Source organism: Amphiura filiformis, chromosome 9 (assembly GCF_039555335.1).
Source record: "Amphiura filiformis chromosome 9, Afil_fr2py, whole genome shotgun sequence".
NCBI lineage: Eukaryota > Metazoa > Echinodermata > Ophiuroidea > Amphilepidida > Amphiuridae > Amphiura > Amphiura filiformis.
In genome coordinates, this window is record NC_092636.1 from 12,567,194 (window position 1) to 12,587,573 (window position 20,380).

General features: G+C 36.0%; 1 protein-coding gene across 1 annotated transcript in view; it reads right to left on the reverse strand.

Annotated features, from left to right (window-relative positions):
• Positions 1 to 20,380, reverse strand: part of LOC140160640 (uncharacterized) — a 62,927-nt gene continuing 42,547 nt past the window's right edge. The window contains 5 exon segments of the mRNA XM_072183898.1: positions 1 to 1,240; positions 1,242 to 2,222; positions 2,224 to 2,446; positions 10,660 to 10,720; positions 14,624 to 14,919. Of these exon segments, the coding sequence (XP_072039999.1) occupies positions 778 to 1,240; positions 1,242 to 2,222; positions 2,224 to 2,446; positions 10,660 to 10,720; positions 14,624 to 14,919 (2,024 nt within the window). The 3' untranslated portion in view covers positions 1 to 777.

Here is a 20,380-nt window from a genome sequence, read left to right on the forward strand (position 1 = left end):
ACCAAAATTCAGGCAATCCCACTTGAAATTCACACTCCCTGTGTGGAAGATTAAGGTCATGTCTTCCATAGGTGGTGCAAGTATTTCACCTGAAATATCCCATTGTCGTGATTACCGCATGCTGCTGAATCTCAGATAAAAACAGGTAATCTGCAAATCATCCAAAATGTGGAAATTGTTATATACTTGTTCATCTTATTAACAGTTTTTTTCCTATCGAAATTATGATTAAATTCATAAAGTCAAATAAAAAGTGTAGTACATGTAATGTGAAAGGTTACTTGGACGGATGAATTACTACAAATTGATCATCAGGGCAAAACAAAATATGTGTAGAAAAATACTAATTGACCTTTTCGGTAAATCCCATAAGTCTTTGCGTGTAGACCTGTAATGTCGTCATGCCAATGTGTACGTCATTACTGTGCACCATGGCTTTGAAATGCGCAGTAGCGATATTTGCTAAATGATGTGCACATAGCTGTGATGTCAAATGACTACATCTCAGGTCTACCCACAAAGGCTTATAGGATTTAATACCGAAAAGGTCAATTCTCTGAGGACCCAGTTCATCTGTTAATACAACTTTTCAGTTATTCCCACAATCCTTTGCACAGAAACAAGACTATTACATCGACGATTGCAGATCATCACAGAGTACATTGAACTGGTTGAGCATGCGCAGTAACTATGTGTGTGTCAACAATGATGTAATTTTGGATTCATTTGCAAAGACTTCCGGGAAATTACCGAAAGGGTCCAAATTGGTCTACAAAATCAGATTCTCCATACTTCCACCTTCTCAGCAACCACGCACCAATTTGCATGGTCATAGTAAGTCCTTATTATGTGTAAATTGTCCACATGTTTTTCGATCAGTTCGACTAATTCTCCTTCACGAAAAACGTGGTAGTATCGAAGATGTTGTGAAGGATCGTCGCTGGTTTGAGATACACCGCTACTCTTTCTGTCTTGGTTGAGACCAGTTCTATCCTCTAAAGAACTTCTCTTTTCACTTTTATTCCCGCCATCTTGCGTTACGCATGTATCACTACTTGGTAGGTTCTTGTTTGCAGGCTGATCGCTAGAATCTGGCGTCACACACTTATCCGTCAGTGAATTGTTTCTGGATTTAGGCTTACATTTAGCGAAAGCATCATTACATTTGTCAACCGTTTCATCAGGTTTCCTATCACTGCAATCATGCTTTGATTGCGGCTCCACCGGACACCTGATGAAAGACTCTCATTGACGATGACGATGATGAAGGATCCGGATTTCTAGCCAACGGCGACTGTTTATTCAGGTGCGGTTTGCGGTACACTTGTCCCTGAGCGGTCATGGAATTCAGACCAACGATTGGTTGATTGGCCCCAATTAATGGCGAGTGCCTGGCAGCATACACAAGTTGCCCGTTTGCAAGTTGCTCCCTGTTCTGCGTCTTCTGGATCACACACAGCGTTGAATCCCGGTCTAAACTCTGCGTCCGAGTAAAGGCACCTCGCTTTGCTTTTAAACTGGCTAACCTAGACCCCTGTATATTACTACTACCAGTAATGGTAGTATTAGCACCATTTGTAACACACACACCTTGCATTGAGTCTGCATTGCAAACACCGTTGGTTGTATGTTCCACTCCTCCTTTACGTTTGATCTTCGGAGATCCAAATAACATATCCCACAAAGACGACTTGTCCTCTGTCCCTGAATCTTTGTACTCTATTGCACTTGAAATATTCTCTTTTGTCCCCTGAAGTGAATCAAACAGAAAACTAGTCGCCATTGATATTGGATTCTGTAATTTACTGTTTTTGTTACCGTTGCTGCTGTTTTCATTAAAAAACTTAGGCGACCTTTGACCTGTAGGGCTGTTTTCATTAAAAAACTTAGGTGACCTTTGACCTGCGGTGCTGTTTTCATTAAAAAACTTAGGTGATCTTCGACCCGTAGGGCTGTTTTCTTGAAAAAACTTAGGTGACATTTGACCTGTGGAATACATTGGAGGTGGTGTTCTGAGAGGATTTATCTGCAATCCCTTACGATTACGTGGAGCAGGATAATCCATCAAATCTTCAGATGTGATGTCGACGAACACTTCGTCCACGGAATCCGATCGAGTCGGGAGCAGGAGTTGCTTGAAATGGGAACTTTCAACGGATCGACATTTCTTCGCAGCAGCTATCGGATTGGATCCTTGTGACGGTTGCACCGTCTTGGATGTGACCTCTGAACCTAGGACATGCGGATCCGTGGGTAATGTTGTGATCTGTGGTGGGAGGATTGAACGGAAAGAAACCACCTGAGGTAAGCCGACCCTTAGGAGGAGAAGGGTAGCTAGTTGAAGATTTGAAGAGTTTGTCTTGCGCTGGGGACACACAGCTTTTCTTCAGGTCTTCATCGCTGGTGGATCCACTACTTGGAAGATCTTCATCAATTTTGTTTTTGTCTGCAAGTAGGAAAAGAACACATCAAAAAGAATAAATAATAGTAAACTGTTGTCTGATGCAATCTGATACATGCATTTTGCCTATGACTTCTGTAACTTTAATAAGGCCTAAAAAAATAGTTTGATTGGCGTAACATGAGGTCGGGCGGCATTTTTTTTTTTTTTTTAACACACATTTTAAGCTGAAAATCATGAATTTTTCATTTTTTTAAATTTAAATTTTTCTTTATTTTTTTATCCAAAAAATAAGAAAAAAAGTCTAGGGTCAGGCCTATTTTTAGGGTTACGCCAATCAAACAATTTTTTCAGGACTAATTGTAGTTGTTCCTCAGACCAAAGTAGGACTGATTGATTTATTACCATTATTAATTACTTAATTGCTCTGTACCTCAACTCACTAATATTGAAATCCTTAAGTTCCTAGCATACTTGGTATAGTCTGTATACCTTCCTTGAATAAGTAATTTAGATTTTTGTTTTGTATTGTATCTCTTAATGTAATGATGAAAAGTATATAAAAGTATACATTTTCAGAAAGAAAATGATGCCAGGAATCCAAATAGCATATAAACCGATTCCTGTAAAAATTCACAATTTTTGAGAAAATCTCAAAATTTGATTTTACTTTACTGCCTCAAGGAAGGTTTTTTTTATGTTACCCCAATCAAACAATTTTTTAGGCCTTATTGCTAACTTTGGTCTGATTGGATCAGATATTCATAATTTTCAACATGGGAGGGGCTGACAAAACCAAATTCTGTTAATGACTTTTTTCGGGGTGCCTAAGGGAGGTCCCCATTGGAGTCAGAAAATTTGGCAAAAAATACGACAAAACAAAAACAGTCATTTTCCAGTGATCTAAGGGCTGTGCAATAATTATGAGCCCTGGGGAGGGTAAAATTGGGTGGCGGGCAAGAAATTTTTAGCGAGCGAAAGAAGGGGGCAAGCAATTTTGGCAAGCCGAGAGGGGGGGCAAGCAATTTTTGGCACGCATTCATGGGTCACCTATTAAATAAAACGCTCTAAAAAGGCTTAGGAAAACCGTACAGAAACGCATTATATTTAAAAATATGCAAATTTATTTGCTCACTGCGCTTGCAACATGTATATAGATCATTTCCAGTTTGTAAATTAGGATCCCAAAAATTTTTGGCGGGCCAAGAGGGGGGGGGGGGCAAGCGCTTTTTGGCGGGCTGAGAGGGGGGCAAGCGATTTTTGGCGAGCCGTTTATAAATTTTACCCCCCCCCGGGGGGGCTCATAATTATTGCACAGCCCCTAATCACAGTTGTTTTTACTTCACCTGGATTTTTTAGGGGGGCGCGGAGAATGTTGAAAAAATCATCGCAAAAAATTTTTCGCCCCCCCTTTTTTTCAGATCTCAAAAATTTCAGGGCCCCCCCTTTTTGACATGAAAATAACGGGTCCTGGGTAAATTTGTGGTCAATTTTATCAGCCCCCCCTTAGGAGGGTCAACAATTTTAAGGGCCACCCTTTTGGCATCAGCCCCCCAACAAGTGTTTGTGAACGGTCCCTAAAAGATATAGAGATTCATTAGGAACTTGGGTGGGTATGAGTTTCATTTTTCAATAGCAGTTTATTCTGACTTTACAAGATGACTTCTTTTTCTCGTTCTACACATGTGCATCATCAAAAAAAAACGTGCAGCAAAATTGCACTAATAGTTGATGAGAGATGCAACATTTAGCTCTTTACTCCCCAAGCGTTGCCTTACAATTTAAACCCTAAATCACACGGGACAAATCACCAAAAAGTAACCTAATGATCTCTCTCTTTAGCCATTGGTTTCTATGAGATGGGTAACTACTGAAAATATCGGAAATGAGCAAATTAAATCACAATTTTTTTATTAATTATTGATTTCTATGGGACAGGAAATAGTGAAACTTTATAGCATAGAAAATCTTCAAATTTTACCCAATTGGGCTACCAAATCACAGGTCTGGCAACTCTGCATCATATTGACAGATATACTACAATAACAAACACTTGATTAGATCCATGTAGGCCAAGGCCACAAAATAATCCACTCAACAACATGAGGATTTCTTATTGCTCCCATAATCATTTTGTCCATGCACGGACGAATGGCAATATATATTCAATATCGCATCGCATACAATGGGCTATTCCATTTAAAATACACACTACCCCTGTGGAAGATTTTGGAAATATCTACCACAGGGGAGTATGAATTTCAGATGGAATTAGCTCGTTAGGCAGCTCCATTTGAATTCCATACACCCTCTGAGAAAGATTCAACCTGAATCTTCCACAGAGGGAGGGTGAGTTTCAAATGGAGCTGCCTATAAAGCTCATTCCATTTGAAATTCATACTCCCCTGTGGCAGATATTTCCAAAATCTTCCACAGGGGTAGTGTGGATTTTAAATGGAATAGCCCAATTGGCAACAGATCACATTGTGATAAGGTTAAATTAAAATTACATTAACTGCTGAGATGAAAGAAATTGTATTATATTAAGGGATCTGGAATGAGCGTTTTGACAGTATTTTTTGTGGGACATGAGAGCACATCAGATATATCGAATTGCATTTTGAATACGAAGAAAGTCTTTCTGATATCAAATCATTTTCATTTTCTGAAATTCACGATATGATACAAATTTTATGACAAATTATAAAAATTTGATATTTTTCACATTTTTGATAGGCCTATATAACAGTCCTCAAACTAAATTTTATAAATCTAATGATATATTCTTTAAAGGCCCTTTCAGTGATTTCACAGGAACATTAAAAAAAATGGAAATTTGTCAGAGTTGCTTAGAAATAAAGAATAAGTCTACAGAATTTCATTAAACCACTTTTCCCTGAATACATCGACAAATTAGTCAAAAACAGAAGTTTTAGAAAGGTTTTCTACTTCAACTCAGATCGACTCGAGAAAATCGAGATTTTCGTACAGTGCGCCACCAATCGACTGGAAAAACTTCCTAGTCCAGTGTTTCTAACACGGGGGAAGTAGAGTCTAAATTCATGAATTGATTTAAAACAGACGCTTCATTTTTGTAGTAGAAAACAAAATAAGCAGTTAAAGGTCACCGAGGCAAACTAACGGTCAATTCAAATATGAAAAACAGTTAAAATTGTGTATTTTGTTTAAAATAGTAGCTACTGATGTAATAAGTAGTAGAAACAATACGCAACGCGTGTTGGTACGGTGGAGAGTGAGCTTCTTTCGATCTCGTCGGACTTTTTGTACTGTCAGTATCAAAAGTCCAGATTCATGTAAATGCTTTATTTTGTCTAAAATACACGGCTTTCGACCGAACCACTAGCAGGCTATGTTAGCACATCTATGCCAATTACAAAGGTACCAAAATCTGAATTTTGATGATTTTTACGATCGTCCGGATGAGCAAATCACTGAATGGGCCTTTAAGTGTGTGTAGCTGGGAGGAAAAGCCGACGATCAATTGAAAATTTTGACCTTTCATATTGAAGATATGGATTTTTTTCCCAAAAAGACCTAATTTTTGTTGGTGTTTTGGGAAGAAAAATCTATATCTTCAATACGAAATGTCAAAATTTTCAATTGATCGTCGGCTTTTCATCCCACCAACATACACTTTAAGTATAAATCATCAGATTTATAAAGTCTACTTCGAGTACTGTTAAATATCAAAAATATCAATTTTTAATAATTTGTCATAAAATGTGTATTACATTGCAATTTCAAAAATCAAAATTATTTGATATCAGAAGGACATTCTTCAGTATTCAGAATGCAATTCGATATGTCTGATGTGCTCTAATGTCCCACAATAAATACTGTCCAAACGTTCATACCCCATCCCTTAAGGCACTGAATGCACTAACAAACACACTGTTCCTCGGATTTTAATTCACTGTCTCTCTCTCTCTGCCTTATTGAAAGTAGAAGACACCACCGGGGTCACTCCCATTGTGGCCTGTACACCATCCGCGATAATGAAAACGCGTAAAAGGGTCGTTTTTAGGGGTAGGCACGATCTGGCGTGTATCGCGTTAGGGTGTCAAAAACATGAAAAATTGGAAAAAGGGTAGCAAAATTGCAATTGCTAAATACGCGGAAATGAAATTTAGGGTATGAAATGGGAGTGACCCCCCCCCCCGGGAGACACCATCAATAGATGTCAGATTCTCTTTCTTGTCCTCCATATTTTCAAATTCACACATGTATGTTACCATAGAATTATAAGGATTTTGAAGGGGTTTTTTGCGTTAAACTAAACAGCAGTAAAGAACCCTTGAATTGCACAATTACAATTTTATACATAACTAAAATTACATGCAGCTTTTCTGTATTCTCTACCGTTTTGTTAAAATATTTTTACTTGGTGTATTTAGATTTGTTATTCATTAGTTTGTTCATTTCGTTCATTCAATTTGTTCACTTTCAGTTTTGTTTGACCGGCCAATCAATCAATCAATCAATCGGTCAGTCAGTCAGTCAGTCAGTCAGTCAGTCAATCACTCACCACTCACTCGATCAATCAATCAATCAATCAATCAGCCAATCAACCAATCAATCAATCAATCAATCGATCAATCACCCACCCACCCATCCACTGACACTCACTCACTCACACACCCACTCACTCACTCACTCACCCCCCACTCACTCACTCACTCACTCACTCACTCACTCACTCACTCAATCAATCACTCAATCATTCTCTCCCTTTCCCTCACTCACTATGATGATTTATCTTTCAGTAACAGATAGTGTTCTCTTTTATTTTATTGTTTCCCCCATCTTCATATATGCAATAGCCACATCACTAAGTCCACACAGGTTCATATCATGTATTTACCTCTGCTGTCATGTTGTGTAAATAAGAACATATATCACACTGTTTGGAATTTATATCGGGTGTAAGCCACGCAGGTATGGTATGGTTAATAACAAATGAGCAAATTGTCATACTATGCAATGCTAAAGGCTGCACAAGTCTATTATACTTGGTGCAGGGTGTCTCATAAATTAGTACCGAAATAACCTTTTTAAAGACATGCACATATTAATAGTACATTGAATTTCAATACTTAATTTCGGTAATCTTATATTTTTAATCAAATATGGGATCAAGCGGTAGGTAAAGGATAATATTAATGGCCAAGTGCAACTTGAAAATGCCACTCTGCGTCACCCTATATGACACTGATCACAGGTATATTTCCCATACCATAATGAATTTATTATATCATTAAATTATTCATGTTTGTTTATATTTTTTTACCGTCTCATTCTAATTCCCTGTAAGCATATACATGAAACAGTCACTATATATTTTGTTACATGGTCATCCTGCATTCATAATATATTGGCCTGCTTCAAATACAGCTATAAATGGACACAGGCTTATAAACCCAGGGATGATGGGATGAGGTTGAGTATTATGTACACACTTACTGACCTACATGTAGTGTGAGATATATCATCTACTGAATACAAGATTGTCTTATCATCGACTGTTAAAAGAGTCTATGGGCTTGTGTGCTCTGTCCATAAAATATGCACTTTTAAGTGCAAACAAGTGTCTTTTTTAGGCCTTTAAAAAGGCCTAAAAAAACGTGTTTGCCCTTTCCTGAGTGAAAATATTTTTAAAAAATTGATTGATTCATCCTCTTTTTTAAAGCCTTGAAAGGTCAAACAAACATTTATTTTTCTAGGCCTCATGACAGTCTTGCACTCATCCATCAAATATATGGTTTGGTTAGTATCTTTGCTATTTTATCAAATTAACTTTTAAGGCAACGCTGAAGCTTAATGACAGTCCTTTCAACAGCTCCTCAACATATTCTCAGAATTTGTCAAATGGCAAAGTGCATGTGTCAAGAAATTCAAATATATATATGCACTTATGCATTAAAGACAAAAAAGAGTAGTGAAACTTGAAAGGAGGTGGTTGTTATTTACATATTTTGATACATAACAAAAGACCTGCTCAGCTTAAATGCATTACTGTAATTTTCACGTAGTTATTTTCACGATTTGGAGAGAGAGACATTTTTATGATATTGTTATTTTCGAGATTGCCAAGTCCTGCCCTTACTTGCAATACATTATTACTTATATTCAGCAAGGTGTTAATTTTGCAAATGGAATTCCATTCGCAAAATAAAACCGTCGCGAAAATAACCACTCAGACAGTATTTGAGTTTGTGATTTTAAGAACGAGTCACAACAGAGCTGTATGGTGAGTAAGAGAGAGGATCCCAGGGAAGAAGATCCGGATTTTGACTTGATTTGATTTGATTTGATCAGGTTTGACAACCCTGGATAACCCACAGGAGCTTCTAGTGAAGCTTATTTCCATCAGGTTCCATTTGAACACCGGCATAGGCACCCTACTCTTTTGGAAACTGATTGTGAGATACATATATGGGTATGGTTCTTCTGTACATGGGAACGACACCCTAACATCCCTTCCTATGGACATAGTACATTTACCCAACCCTAAATGTACCATTGGGAGAATAGGAGACTGAATTTAACCAGCTTCTAAAAACACAGACACAAGGATCCACAACATACTCATCTATCAGGGCACAGTTCTATAACCCCAATACATTTGCACATTTATTATGACCTTTGAAAAATTGGGTACAAAAACTCGTACTAGCACTAGAGGTCAAATTTTGCACTATGATTGTTTCATTGAGGTTATTGAACTATGCCATTGGGATGAGGCCATTGTGGTTCATAGTGAGACTCAGATGGACGGACTGACAGACAGACAACCAAGAAACAAAATGCCTTTGGAGGAGGCTAAAAAACACAGTGTTGTAAAATTTTACAAAAAAAAAAGTTAATCCTTTTATCATTTTCAGACATTAGTTGGCATTACCTTAAGGGGGTAATACACCCCTGGCCAATTTTGTGCCTATTTTTGCATGTTTCTCAAAAATTATAGCGCATTGGTGACAGGTAAGATATGTATATTATAGGGGCAAAGACTACAACTAGTGCACTGAAAATTCATCAACTCAAGGCAAGTAGTTATTGATTTATTGATCAAATATTGGTTTTCCCTCATTTTTGACTGTAACTCCACAACTGTTGTCTGTGCTGAAATAAAATTTCCAGTGCAGTAGTTGTAGTCCTTGCCCCTATAATATACATATCTTACTTGTCACCAATGCGCTCTAATTTTTGAGAAAAATGCAAAAATAGGCACAAAATTGGGCAGGTGTAGTACCTCCTTAAAGATATGATAAAATGATATTACCAATTAAAAGGAAATGACCTTATTTGTGCACTAAACAAATTAAACCGTTCCTTGAAATTCTTGGAATATAATTTGTGCACAAATCAGCCTTGTAACGTGAACTTCACCGTCCAAAACCAAATCAGTATCACAGGAACTGAGGTTTGCTGATCACCTGAATTAAATTGACCATAAATATGTGAGCAGATCAGACAAAATGTGCTATTCCATTTAAAATGCACACTACCCCTGTGGAAGATTTTGGAAATATCTTCCACAGAGGGAGTGTGAATTTTAAATGGAATTAGCCCATTAGGCATCTCCATTTGAAACTTGCCCTCCTTCTGTGGAAGATTCAGGTTGAATCTTTCTCAGAGAATGTATGAAATTCAAATGGAGCTGCCTAATGTGCTAATTCCATTTAAAGTTCATACTCCCCCTGTGGAAGATATTTCCAAAATCTTCCACAGGGGTAGTGTGGATTTCAAATGGAATGGCCCACTACTAATGTCAACTATTCATCAGCAATTTATCCTCAGTTTTATTCTCTAACCTTAATCCTCACACTGACCACAAACCTAAACTCTAACCCTAATCCTACACTAACCAAAATCTAATCCTAGCCCTTTGCTAAATGTGACCCCTCAGCACAACTGAGCCCGGATGTCGCCAATCATCATTTTTGAGATATTCAACCAAAATATTCTGCTTGAAATTAGCTTTAAAATTATGTATATCATGTCTATAGTACTTGACATTTAAGTAGTGAAAAATCAATAAAACAGTCAATAAATCCTTTGTTTCCTATTGTTTATTGTTAAGTTCAATGGAGCATATCTCAATAGTGGCACTGGCGACATCCGGGCTCAGTTGTGCTGAGGGGTCACAAATCATAAAAAGATTGCATGCATTTGTATACAGAGTATTAGTAAAATTTAAAAAAAAAATATTTAAAAGATAAAATGAATATAAAATTCACCTTTATTTTTCCGATATCTAGGCTGAAGGTGCCATGGAACTAACACGTCTTGAGCATCAAACTGTACAGGAAAAATAAATTACAAAGACAATTATTATAATGTGAGAAAGGCGAGTGAGAAAAGCATAAATTGTACTCAAATTTGGGTTGATCCTTCATGTAATTATTTCGTATAATCTAATCCTAACTCTAACCTTAATCCTAACCTTAATCCTAATCCTAACCCTAATCCTAACCCTAATCCTAACCCTAAACTAACCCTAACCTTAACCCTGACCCTAATTTCGTGTAAAATTACATGAAGGAATAACCCAAATTTGACATGAAAAGTGCAAGACAAAATGGAAGTGTAGGAACCATCCGTAAGTAGAGAGAGGGAACTATTGGTATATTCTAGTTGAAATCCTTACACCCCATATGGAAGACATGACCCTCGATGTCCCAACACAGGGGTGTATATATCAAATGGAGTCACCCATTCTGGAACCTCATTTGACTTTCAGTCTACGTGTGGGAGATTAAGGTTATAAATAAAATAGCAATAATATAAAAAAGATAAACAATTAATAAATAAATAAAGTGAATTTTTTTTAAATAGCGGTTCGCAAGCCACACGATCCCCCCTGGCTGGGCAGTCAGTAATTGCAACTAATTAGTACCCATACCTACTCCACCTACCCACCACCCAGTTGGACTACAACCACCCACCTACCCTGGACTAACTTTGAACATCTCCCATACAAATTAAAAATTGGCTCTAAATCAGCGATCCGTAAATAGCAGCGAGCGCTCCACCTGCGCTTCCCAAGTGGCGTGTGGCGCCGTTTAGATTTAAAAAAAATATTAAACAAAAAATAGTAAACAAAAAATAAAATAAAAATAAAATAAAACCCCTTGTTCAAACTAATTGAGCAATAGAAGTGACCCAGGAAATCTTGTACGAAACGAGATCTAACGAGACTATGTGCTCTCCAATATGGCGGCCTGGCGCCTCCACAAGTATTAACTTTTCAGCCTGCTATAACGATTGCTTCAAGTGACTTTCTTTTATTTACGATTTAGCTTTTTATTATAGCATTATTTTAATACTACCGCTAGTATAAGGGGTAAGCAAGATATTGTCATAATAAAAATTTGACAATGCGTAGTGGCAGCACTAAAAATTAGTATTTCTTGGGGCAAAAATTTTAGAAATTGCATAGAAAATGGTGAAAAGTGATAATCTCCATTTTTGTTCTGTATAGTAATATGATTTGTACACATTTTAATTAAATTTGCTGTCAAACAGTGTGAATTGTCACATATGATCTGCAGGACTAAGCTGCACTGAAGAAAAATTGTTCGTCGGATGGAAGGATTGACCTGCATCGAACACAATACTATACAATATAATACAGCTCTAGGCTAATAAAAATCATATTTATCAAATGAAGTTTTTCCACAAATTGACTTAAATTTTGTTTGCCCTATATTATATACTGTTTGTTGCCATGTTGGAGTGTGTGAGGACATGTGTATGGGGGTGTACGGTGGGTGGGGCTGTTTATTTCTTTGTGAGGATTCTTCACAGCATCATAGCAACCATCTGATTAGATCCTGCTTTGTCCTTGATACAAGTTTTTTGCACACCAATGTCCTTTTTTCCCTCCATTAATTGGCTCAAATAAACGAGATAAAATCATTGGAAATTTGTGTTCCCCGAAGTAATCAAATAGATAAAATCGCAATGGACGCAGTATAGTTAGTGGGCAAGCACAAGATTTCTTACAACAGCAGATCAAAAGATTTACACAGTGCAGACAGTATCGTAATATGATCTAATTTTTTGCAGAAAGCATTTTTCACATAAAAAAAACTCCAACAAAAACAAAGTAACTAACATACCAGTCCAGTATTTTAGGTGAGTTTAGAGCATGTGACAAACAAGTAGTATACCAAATATTCTTAATAATTATATGACACAATATCTCCTGACTGAATTGAATTTTTTTAAATTAGTATGCTTGAAATTTCTCAGTAACAGCCTAAGGCTTAATAGTTATCCATTCTTTCAACTTTCAAGGTGAAAAATGGCATCATAAATTGATAGTTTTTCCAAACTTTTTGTCTTTCTTGTTAAAATGACCATTTCAAGTTCACTTTCAAGGTCAAAATGGCTTCATTATAATTGGATACCCCATATTCCCCCTTTTATAATCCTTTCTTGTTAATGGCCAACGAAGCATAAAAACCATCATTGTCATTCATCAAGATGCATTATCATTGTGAACGATGCTGAAAGACCTGGACTGGGTCAAGAACCCTTATGCAATGACGGATTACGTCAATTCTTGGAAAAATAATTAAGCTAGATCACGTCTTACACGTGTCTACTTGCTTGGTCTGTTTAGAGTAGCATGATGTAATTCTTAATGGAAAACCAAACTGCCTTCCATAAATACCCATGAAACAAATGGCATTGATCTTCACAAGTAAATAAAATGTAATAAGTCGACGAGAAAAGAAAAACATGTTCTACGGGCTCGACCAACTCAGATTTTGCGTTAAATTTTTTTTCTTTCTATATGCATAAAAATAAACCGTTTATTGGCCAAATGTGGATTGATTTTGATGGAATTACTACATGTATGTAAAATCAGCTGCTATAAAAGTGGTACATTAATTTTTGCATGCAACATAGCTACTGCCAAAATAAAAACAGCCAAATACATGTACGTTCTTTTAATGTACAGGTCTATGTTAGAAAACAAATTTGTGTAATATGTAGTTAGCAAAATTAGCAAAGCTCACATATTACACACGCAAAAATTACCACTTTCGCAGTATTTCTGGTAAAAAATATTAATTTTGACTTGAAAAAAAGCTAGCCAAGTGAAGGATAATATTGCAAAAACATTGCAATTTATTTTCAAATTTGCAAAAAAAACACCCCAAAAAACATGACCAACCGACTTACTTTATGTCATATTTGATCATTTTAGCTCAAAGTGACAAATTTTGTTCAAGGAAAGTTGTTCTGGTAGAATAAGATGACTTTGCTTTGCAGATTTTACACCAACCTCCACCTCCGTAATGTCAAAAAGAAATCTATGCTACTACACAAAAGTCTGAAATTAATATATATATGCAAAGAGTGGGTGAGGTCTGTTGATCTCATACAGAATTGAACACAGGACCTCATTAGATTTATGGACTATGACTTAATGAAACAGTTGATCTATTCACCCTTTCTTCTTCTCATAAGATACTTCCATTTACAAAATAGGAAAGAAGTGTTCAATAGCTTTTACCACACATTTTCCATTTGCACTGTAAATTATTCACATATGGTAATGTAATGTATCAATAAAAAAATTCCAAGAACCAATATGCTATTAGTACTGGTTGGTTGGATAGACAATTGTCATGATGATATTTATTTTATTCAGATTTTTTACAACAAATTTTTGGTCACTTTTATTAACAGTAATTAAAATAGCATAAAAAGTTGGTCTTTAAGGCTTGGTTATATGATGTAGCAAGCATAATATTATTATGCACATTGTAAAATTTATTGACAAAAGTGTGTCTATAGCTTGTCGCAAATGTGCAGATGTTTCAACAACTGCACACAAGTGACTCTTTTTGGCCTATATATAATTTGATGAAAATTTAAACCTTCAAGTTCAAGAAACCTATATGCCACATTTTGGGGCATACTTACCATTCAAACATCCCAGGGAGCCAGTACACTGGTCGTTGACCAAGGGGTATCATCCCTGTCCAAAGATTCACAACTTTCAAATAGGGTTACCTGAATGGGTGACTCCACTTGAATTTTACACACCCTGTGTGGGAGATTTAGGGCATGTCTTCCGTAGGGGGTATATGGATTTCAACTGGAATACCCCAAGAATGCCTGTTGCGAAAGCCTACCATGCTATAAGCAAATTATGATTCAATTATCATTCTTACGGTGCCCTACCTTGCGTTGTTTTTGTTCCATAGCCCAAACATATATCATAACCTGACCCCCAGGTCGACATATTCTCGCAAGCTCTCGTAAGGCGTTCGCCCTCCTCTCCGTGGTAGCAAAATGGTGGATAACAGCGATGGATATGACAGCATCAAAACTGTTGTCACGATATGGAAGACGGATGTTATCGCAGGCCATGACTTCATGTTTACGATTGCGAGCGATGTCAACCAGCTGAACGCAGCAATCACAGCCGATTTTGTAGATCTGATTGTTGATGCCAAGGTATTTGCCATTGCCACAACCTGAACAAAAAGAAAAATTTAAAAAAACATAAATAAGTTCAAATGCTTACTACTGTAATGGATGGGCAAAAATATTGTACAAATTGTTTTCCATGATAAAAGCCTTACAAATTGTATTGCCCTTTTGCCCCCAAATCAGGAGAGTTGATCAGTTGGTAATTTTTTCTAAATGTCTGTGATTTAACGTGCGCTACACCTAAGTACCAGCACACTTCAACAATTATTCCGCTGCCATTAGGGTATATCAGAATCATTTCTGCTTCCACAAGTCCGCAACTGATGCGCAGGTACTCTCAGCGACTTAGATTGTGATTACCCCCAGCAGCTCCCCAATTTACACCTGGGTGGAGTGAAGCAGTTGGGAATTAAGCCGCCTTGCTTAAGGGCGCAACACACTGGCCGTGGTGGGGCTCGAACCCGCAACCTTTCGATTATGAAGCTCGCGCTGTAACCATTAGGCCACCGTGCTTCCCAGTTCCCGTGCTTTCTAGTTTTGTTTGTTTGTTTGTTTGTTTGCTATTATAAAACATTACATTCAGAGTTATGGATATGACAACCAAAAAAAATACTAAAATAATGTTTTGAACTGTAAAGTGTCAATTTGGTGGATTTTTAAGCAATGATTTTTCAAAAAATATGGCCAGCAAATCAAGGCCCTCACTTTTTTATGCAACATGAACATAATCCTTTCCCAGGAACGGTACACACAATTTTCATTTTACCCCTTCAATTTTTAAAATTACCAAAATTGAAGGACCAACTTTTGTGCAGTCACACAATGCCGCTTTAAACCACAGATGAAGATCCACTACAAATACGGTAATTATGTTCACTTGTGCATGTTTACTATTTGCACATCCTGTATACGGTTCAGTTAATTTGATTAGTTTGCTAATGAACCATAGCAGTATATATGTACAAAATGAGATGGTGTGGTTATACAGGGTGAGCGGTGAGTTAACCCACTCCACACATGTGTCAACAGCAGACGGCAAGTTCCACAATTTCTAAAAAAATGCACAAATTTCATAATTGTACATTTTCATGAATCGGCATGAAAAATACTTTTATACGAGTCAAAGCTTAGTATTGGTTAAGTGGTTCTTGAGCTAGCTCTTGATATTTAACTAAAATATCTCAAAACTTTTTAGGTTGAAGCCTATGCCTTGCACGTAAAGCATTTAAAAGGTATTTATTCAGTTTTAAAATATATTGGGTGGTATTTTAGGAATAATGGTCATTGTTTAAAGGGGTAACAGGCATGAGTTTTGCCAAACTGGGAGGAAAAGGTCCAAAAAGGAGGGAAAATAAATGATCTCCTATACTTTTATACAAAGGTGAAAATTTGAAATGGGAGGAATTCCTCCTATCCGAGGAGAAATCTCATCCCTGGGTAATTACTTTTTGGTAGATGGAGATGTTTATATTATGTAGCTGTACTTCTTGCAGTTTTAGGAAAGGCAAATAGACACACCAAAAATGAAGTTGCATATGTAAGGCAACCAAATTTGCATTTGCAAGTTGCTAAAATCATGTAAAATCAGCCATTTTAGGGCCAAAATTGATTGATTTTGTCTAAAAAATTTTGTTAAAAAAAATTCAGAACATTACCAAAATATGTTTCTTTTCTGTTTTCCATAAAATAGAAAAGTTAATAGCCAATATAATTTAAGATATTAGTATATAGATGTCTGAAGAAATCATATTTGTAATTCTATGAAAGCTTGATACAAATCCTTTTCACTCACCCTGTATATATAGGTAATGCTAAGCACCATTAGTCAAAGGACCAATAAACCATTTTAATTGAACTTAATCATGGTTCGTTAAAAAACATTGAGGGGCTCTTCATCCTGTATCGCACTAAATCACAATTCTACAAAACAACGGCACTAAATGTTTTGAATAAAGAAAATAGTCTTCTTTCTTTTTTCCATTTTTTTTTTCAAAATTGATTGCATAAAGAATTCTAATTGAAATAAATTTAAACAATATAGGCTAAATAAAAATAGAAATAGTCAAGCATCCCAAGAGTCAATGATTTTTTTTTCCTGAATTGGCTGAATTTTTCTGTGTCAAAAAATCATTTGTATTATCATTACATTAATTTCAAATATGTATATAAAATATTTCACAATTAATTTATAAGCTTTTTATAAAAATTATTTTGGCTGATTAATTACACAACTATAATATATATTTCCTTGGGAAATACAATTTGGTAGACTCAAGGAGAGGATTCTAGGTATAAATTGATAACATTTCATAAAACGTCATGCACATTTCATGCGGAATATGACAAAATTACAATTATAGACATTTACCCAGTTCTATCAATAGCTCATCATTAGATTGATTTTGAAGGAAACCAATAAAATATGAATACTCTAAAATTAGATGCATTATTAAAGCAGTATGTCCGATTTGCATCAAACAATAGAATAATATTGATCTGTGTGCTTGATTGCCATACATAATGATTTCAAATGTAGTGTCTCTACAGATTTTCAATATTAACTGTAACATGCAGGGTAAAAGATAGGAATTGGTTTTTTTACTATGATGATATGCATGTCAAATATTTTGAGCAGTGGATGCTTGTGCATCTCAATCTTATTCCGATAAGATTCTGGAAAAAAAAAATTTCCAGAAAAAAATGAAGTTAACATGATAAGGACCTACCCAATACCTTATGTGAGGCCATCATGAAATTGTTAACAATTTTTGCTTGTAATGCGTGCCCCCCAATCAATTTGAAAATTGAGAATATCCTGTAGGAAATGTGTTTGCCGGTAAAGAGGAATCCTGTAATGGACCGCAAACTGGGTCATGTTTTTAATGATTTTCTGCACCTACTCAGGGACATTGACCCCCTTTTACACAAATTATACACAATCTGTTTGGATTTTAACCTACCAAGCGGGGACTGATATTCATATCATGAATAGGGGACACACTCTTCAATGCATCATTCGGCTGTTTGCAGACCATTGCACATCTTAGCTAAATGAGGATGGTCCCCAGTTGAAAACGGTTAAAATGTTATGCAGGTTTCATAAAAACATCCACGTTTGACACCAAACACACCCCCACACAAAGAATCGACACATTTAATAATCATGGATGTAAGCAGCTGTTGACAAAAACACTTAATAGGTACAAGAGAAGTGAGGCTTACTTGGGGCCAAAGTCTTAGGTGGGATTTGAAGGTTTGGGTGTGTAAAAACCTGGATGAGTAAATTTAAAGATTTGTGTACAAAGTATAGGCCATGTAGGCCAAAACTGGGTGTGTATTTACAAATTTAGGTGTGTAAAACACTCCCTACACGGCTGGCTGCATAGGCCTTTGCTAGGGGCACAAACTTTTAGCGAATGTGAGGATCCCCCGATCAGGAAATAGGCTGATGAAATAATCATTTTTAAAAATAAAACTATAAAATACGGAATCGGGAAAACAGAAAACTTACTTTCCTGAATAACGATTCATATTTATTTTGCAAATAAGTTTCCTTTATACATTTTTCATAAATGGCTCTATCAACAAAATTAACTTCTAAAGATAACTTGCAATAATGAATTTCCTACTATTGGACCAGCTGTGTGAATGGTGTGATGAAAATGTCCAGGTGATGCCAGATCAGGCATATCAAGTTCGGTTTGGTGCCTCACTGTCTTTATATTGTATTGATAGTCTTTATATAAATAGACAGTATTTATAGATTGGCTGTCGAAGATTGGCTAGTGGTTTTCTTTTTAATACAACTGCTATCTTCAGTAGATAGGAATTCCAAGAATATGAATGTTATCTTCAGTAAATAGCAATTAGTAGAATATGATGCAATCTTCAGTAGATAGGAATTCCAAGAATATGAATGTTATCTTCAGTGGACAGCAATTCCTAGAATATGACTTTTATCTTCGGTAGATAGCAATTAGTAGAATATGATGCTATCTTCAGCAGATAGGAATTCCAAGAATATGAATGTTATCTTCAGTAGATAGCAATTCCTAGAATAAGACTTCTATCTTCGGTAGACAGCAGTAACTTTTAATATGATGTTATATTTGGTAAATAGCAATTCCTAGAGTATGATTGCTATCTTCAGTAGATGGCAATTCCTAGAGTATGATTGCTATCTTCAGTAGACAGCAATTCCTAGAGTATGATTGCTATCTTCAGTAGACAGCAATTCCTAGAGTATGATTGCTATCTTCAGTAGACAGCAATTCCTAGAGTATGATTGCTATCTACAATAGACAGCAATTCCTAGAATACAATTACCTTCAGTAGACAAAACTACAACCTTTAATATGACTGCTAACTTCAGTATCTTCAATACATAGCACTTCCTAGAATACAAACTGCTATCAGCAGTAGACAGTAATTCCTAGAATATGACTACTATCTTCAGTAGACAGCAATACCTTTAATACAACTGCTATCTTCAGTAAATAGCAATTCCTAGAATATGACTACTATCTTCAGTAGATGGCAATTCCTATTTTCAGTAGACAGCATGAGCAATACTTTTTAACACGACTGCTATCTTCAGTAGATAGCAATTCCTATAATATGACTACTATCTTCAGTAGATAGCAATTCCTGGAATATGACTACCATCTTCAGTAGATGGCAATTCCTAGAATATGACTGCTATCTACAATAGACAGCAATACCTAGAATATGATTGCCATCTTCAATAGATAGCAATTAGTAAAATATGATTGCTATCTTGAGTTACTAGTGCTACTTGTTTTTACCTTGTAAAAGGGATGTTTTTATGCTCCCGAAACGTCTGTTGTTTTGTCTTTTTAACCCTAAATTTTGGATGTTGTTGTACATATTAAACAGTTTTTAACATTTATCTTCAGTAGACAGCAATTTCTAGAATATGACTTATCTTCAGTAGACAGCAATACAATTTAATGACTGTTATCTTCAGCAATTCCTAGAATGACTGCTATCTTCATTAGACAGCAATTCTTAGAATACAATTATCTTCAGTAGACAGCAGTACATTCTTTTTAATACGAGTGATATCTCCAGAAGATAGCAATTCCAAGAATAGGATGCTATCTTCAGAAGATTGCAATTCCTAGAACATCAAAGCTTTCTTTAGTAAAAAGCAAATCCCAGAATACAACTATCTTCAGTAGACAGCAATACATTTAAAAACAAATGTAATCTTCAGTAGATTACAATTCATAGAATATGACTGCTGCCATCTTCAGTGGAGAGCAATACCTTCTAATAAATCAATGTTCTTCAGTAGAAAGCAATACTTCTTTCAAAAGATTTGTTTCTGATACTGTTAGCAAATGAAACATCAAACATGCACACAACATTACACTCAAGAAAATCATGCATAAAAAGCCGAAAGTCAAAGACAAGATCCAGTACACTACACATAGCTTAATAAAAAAGTAATATAGCCATTTTTTTTTCAAAATGATCAATTTA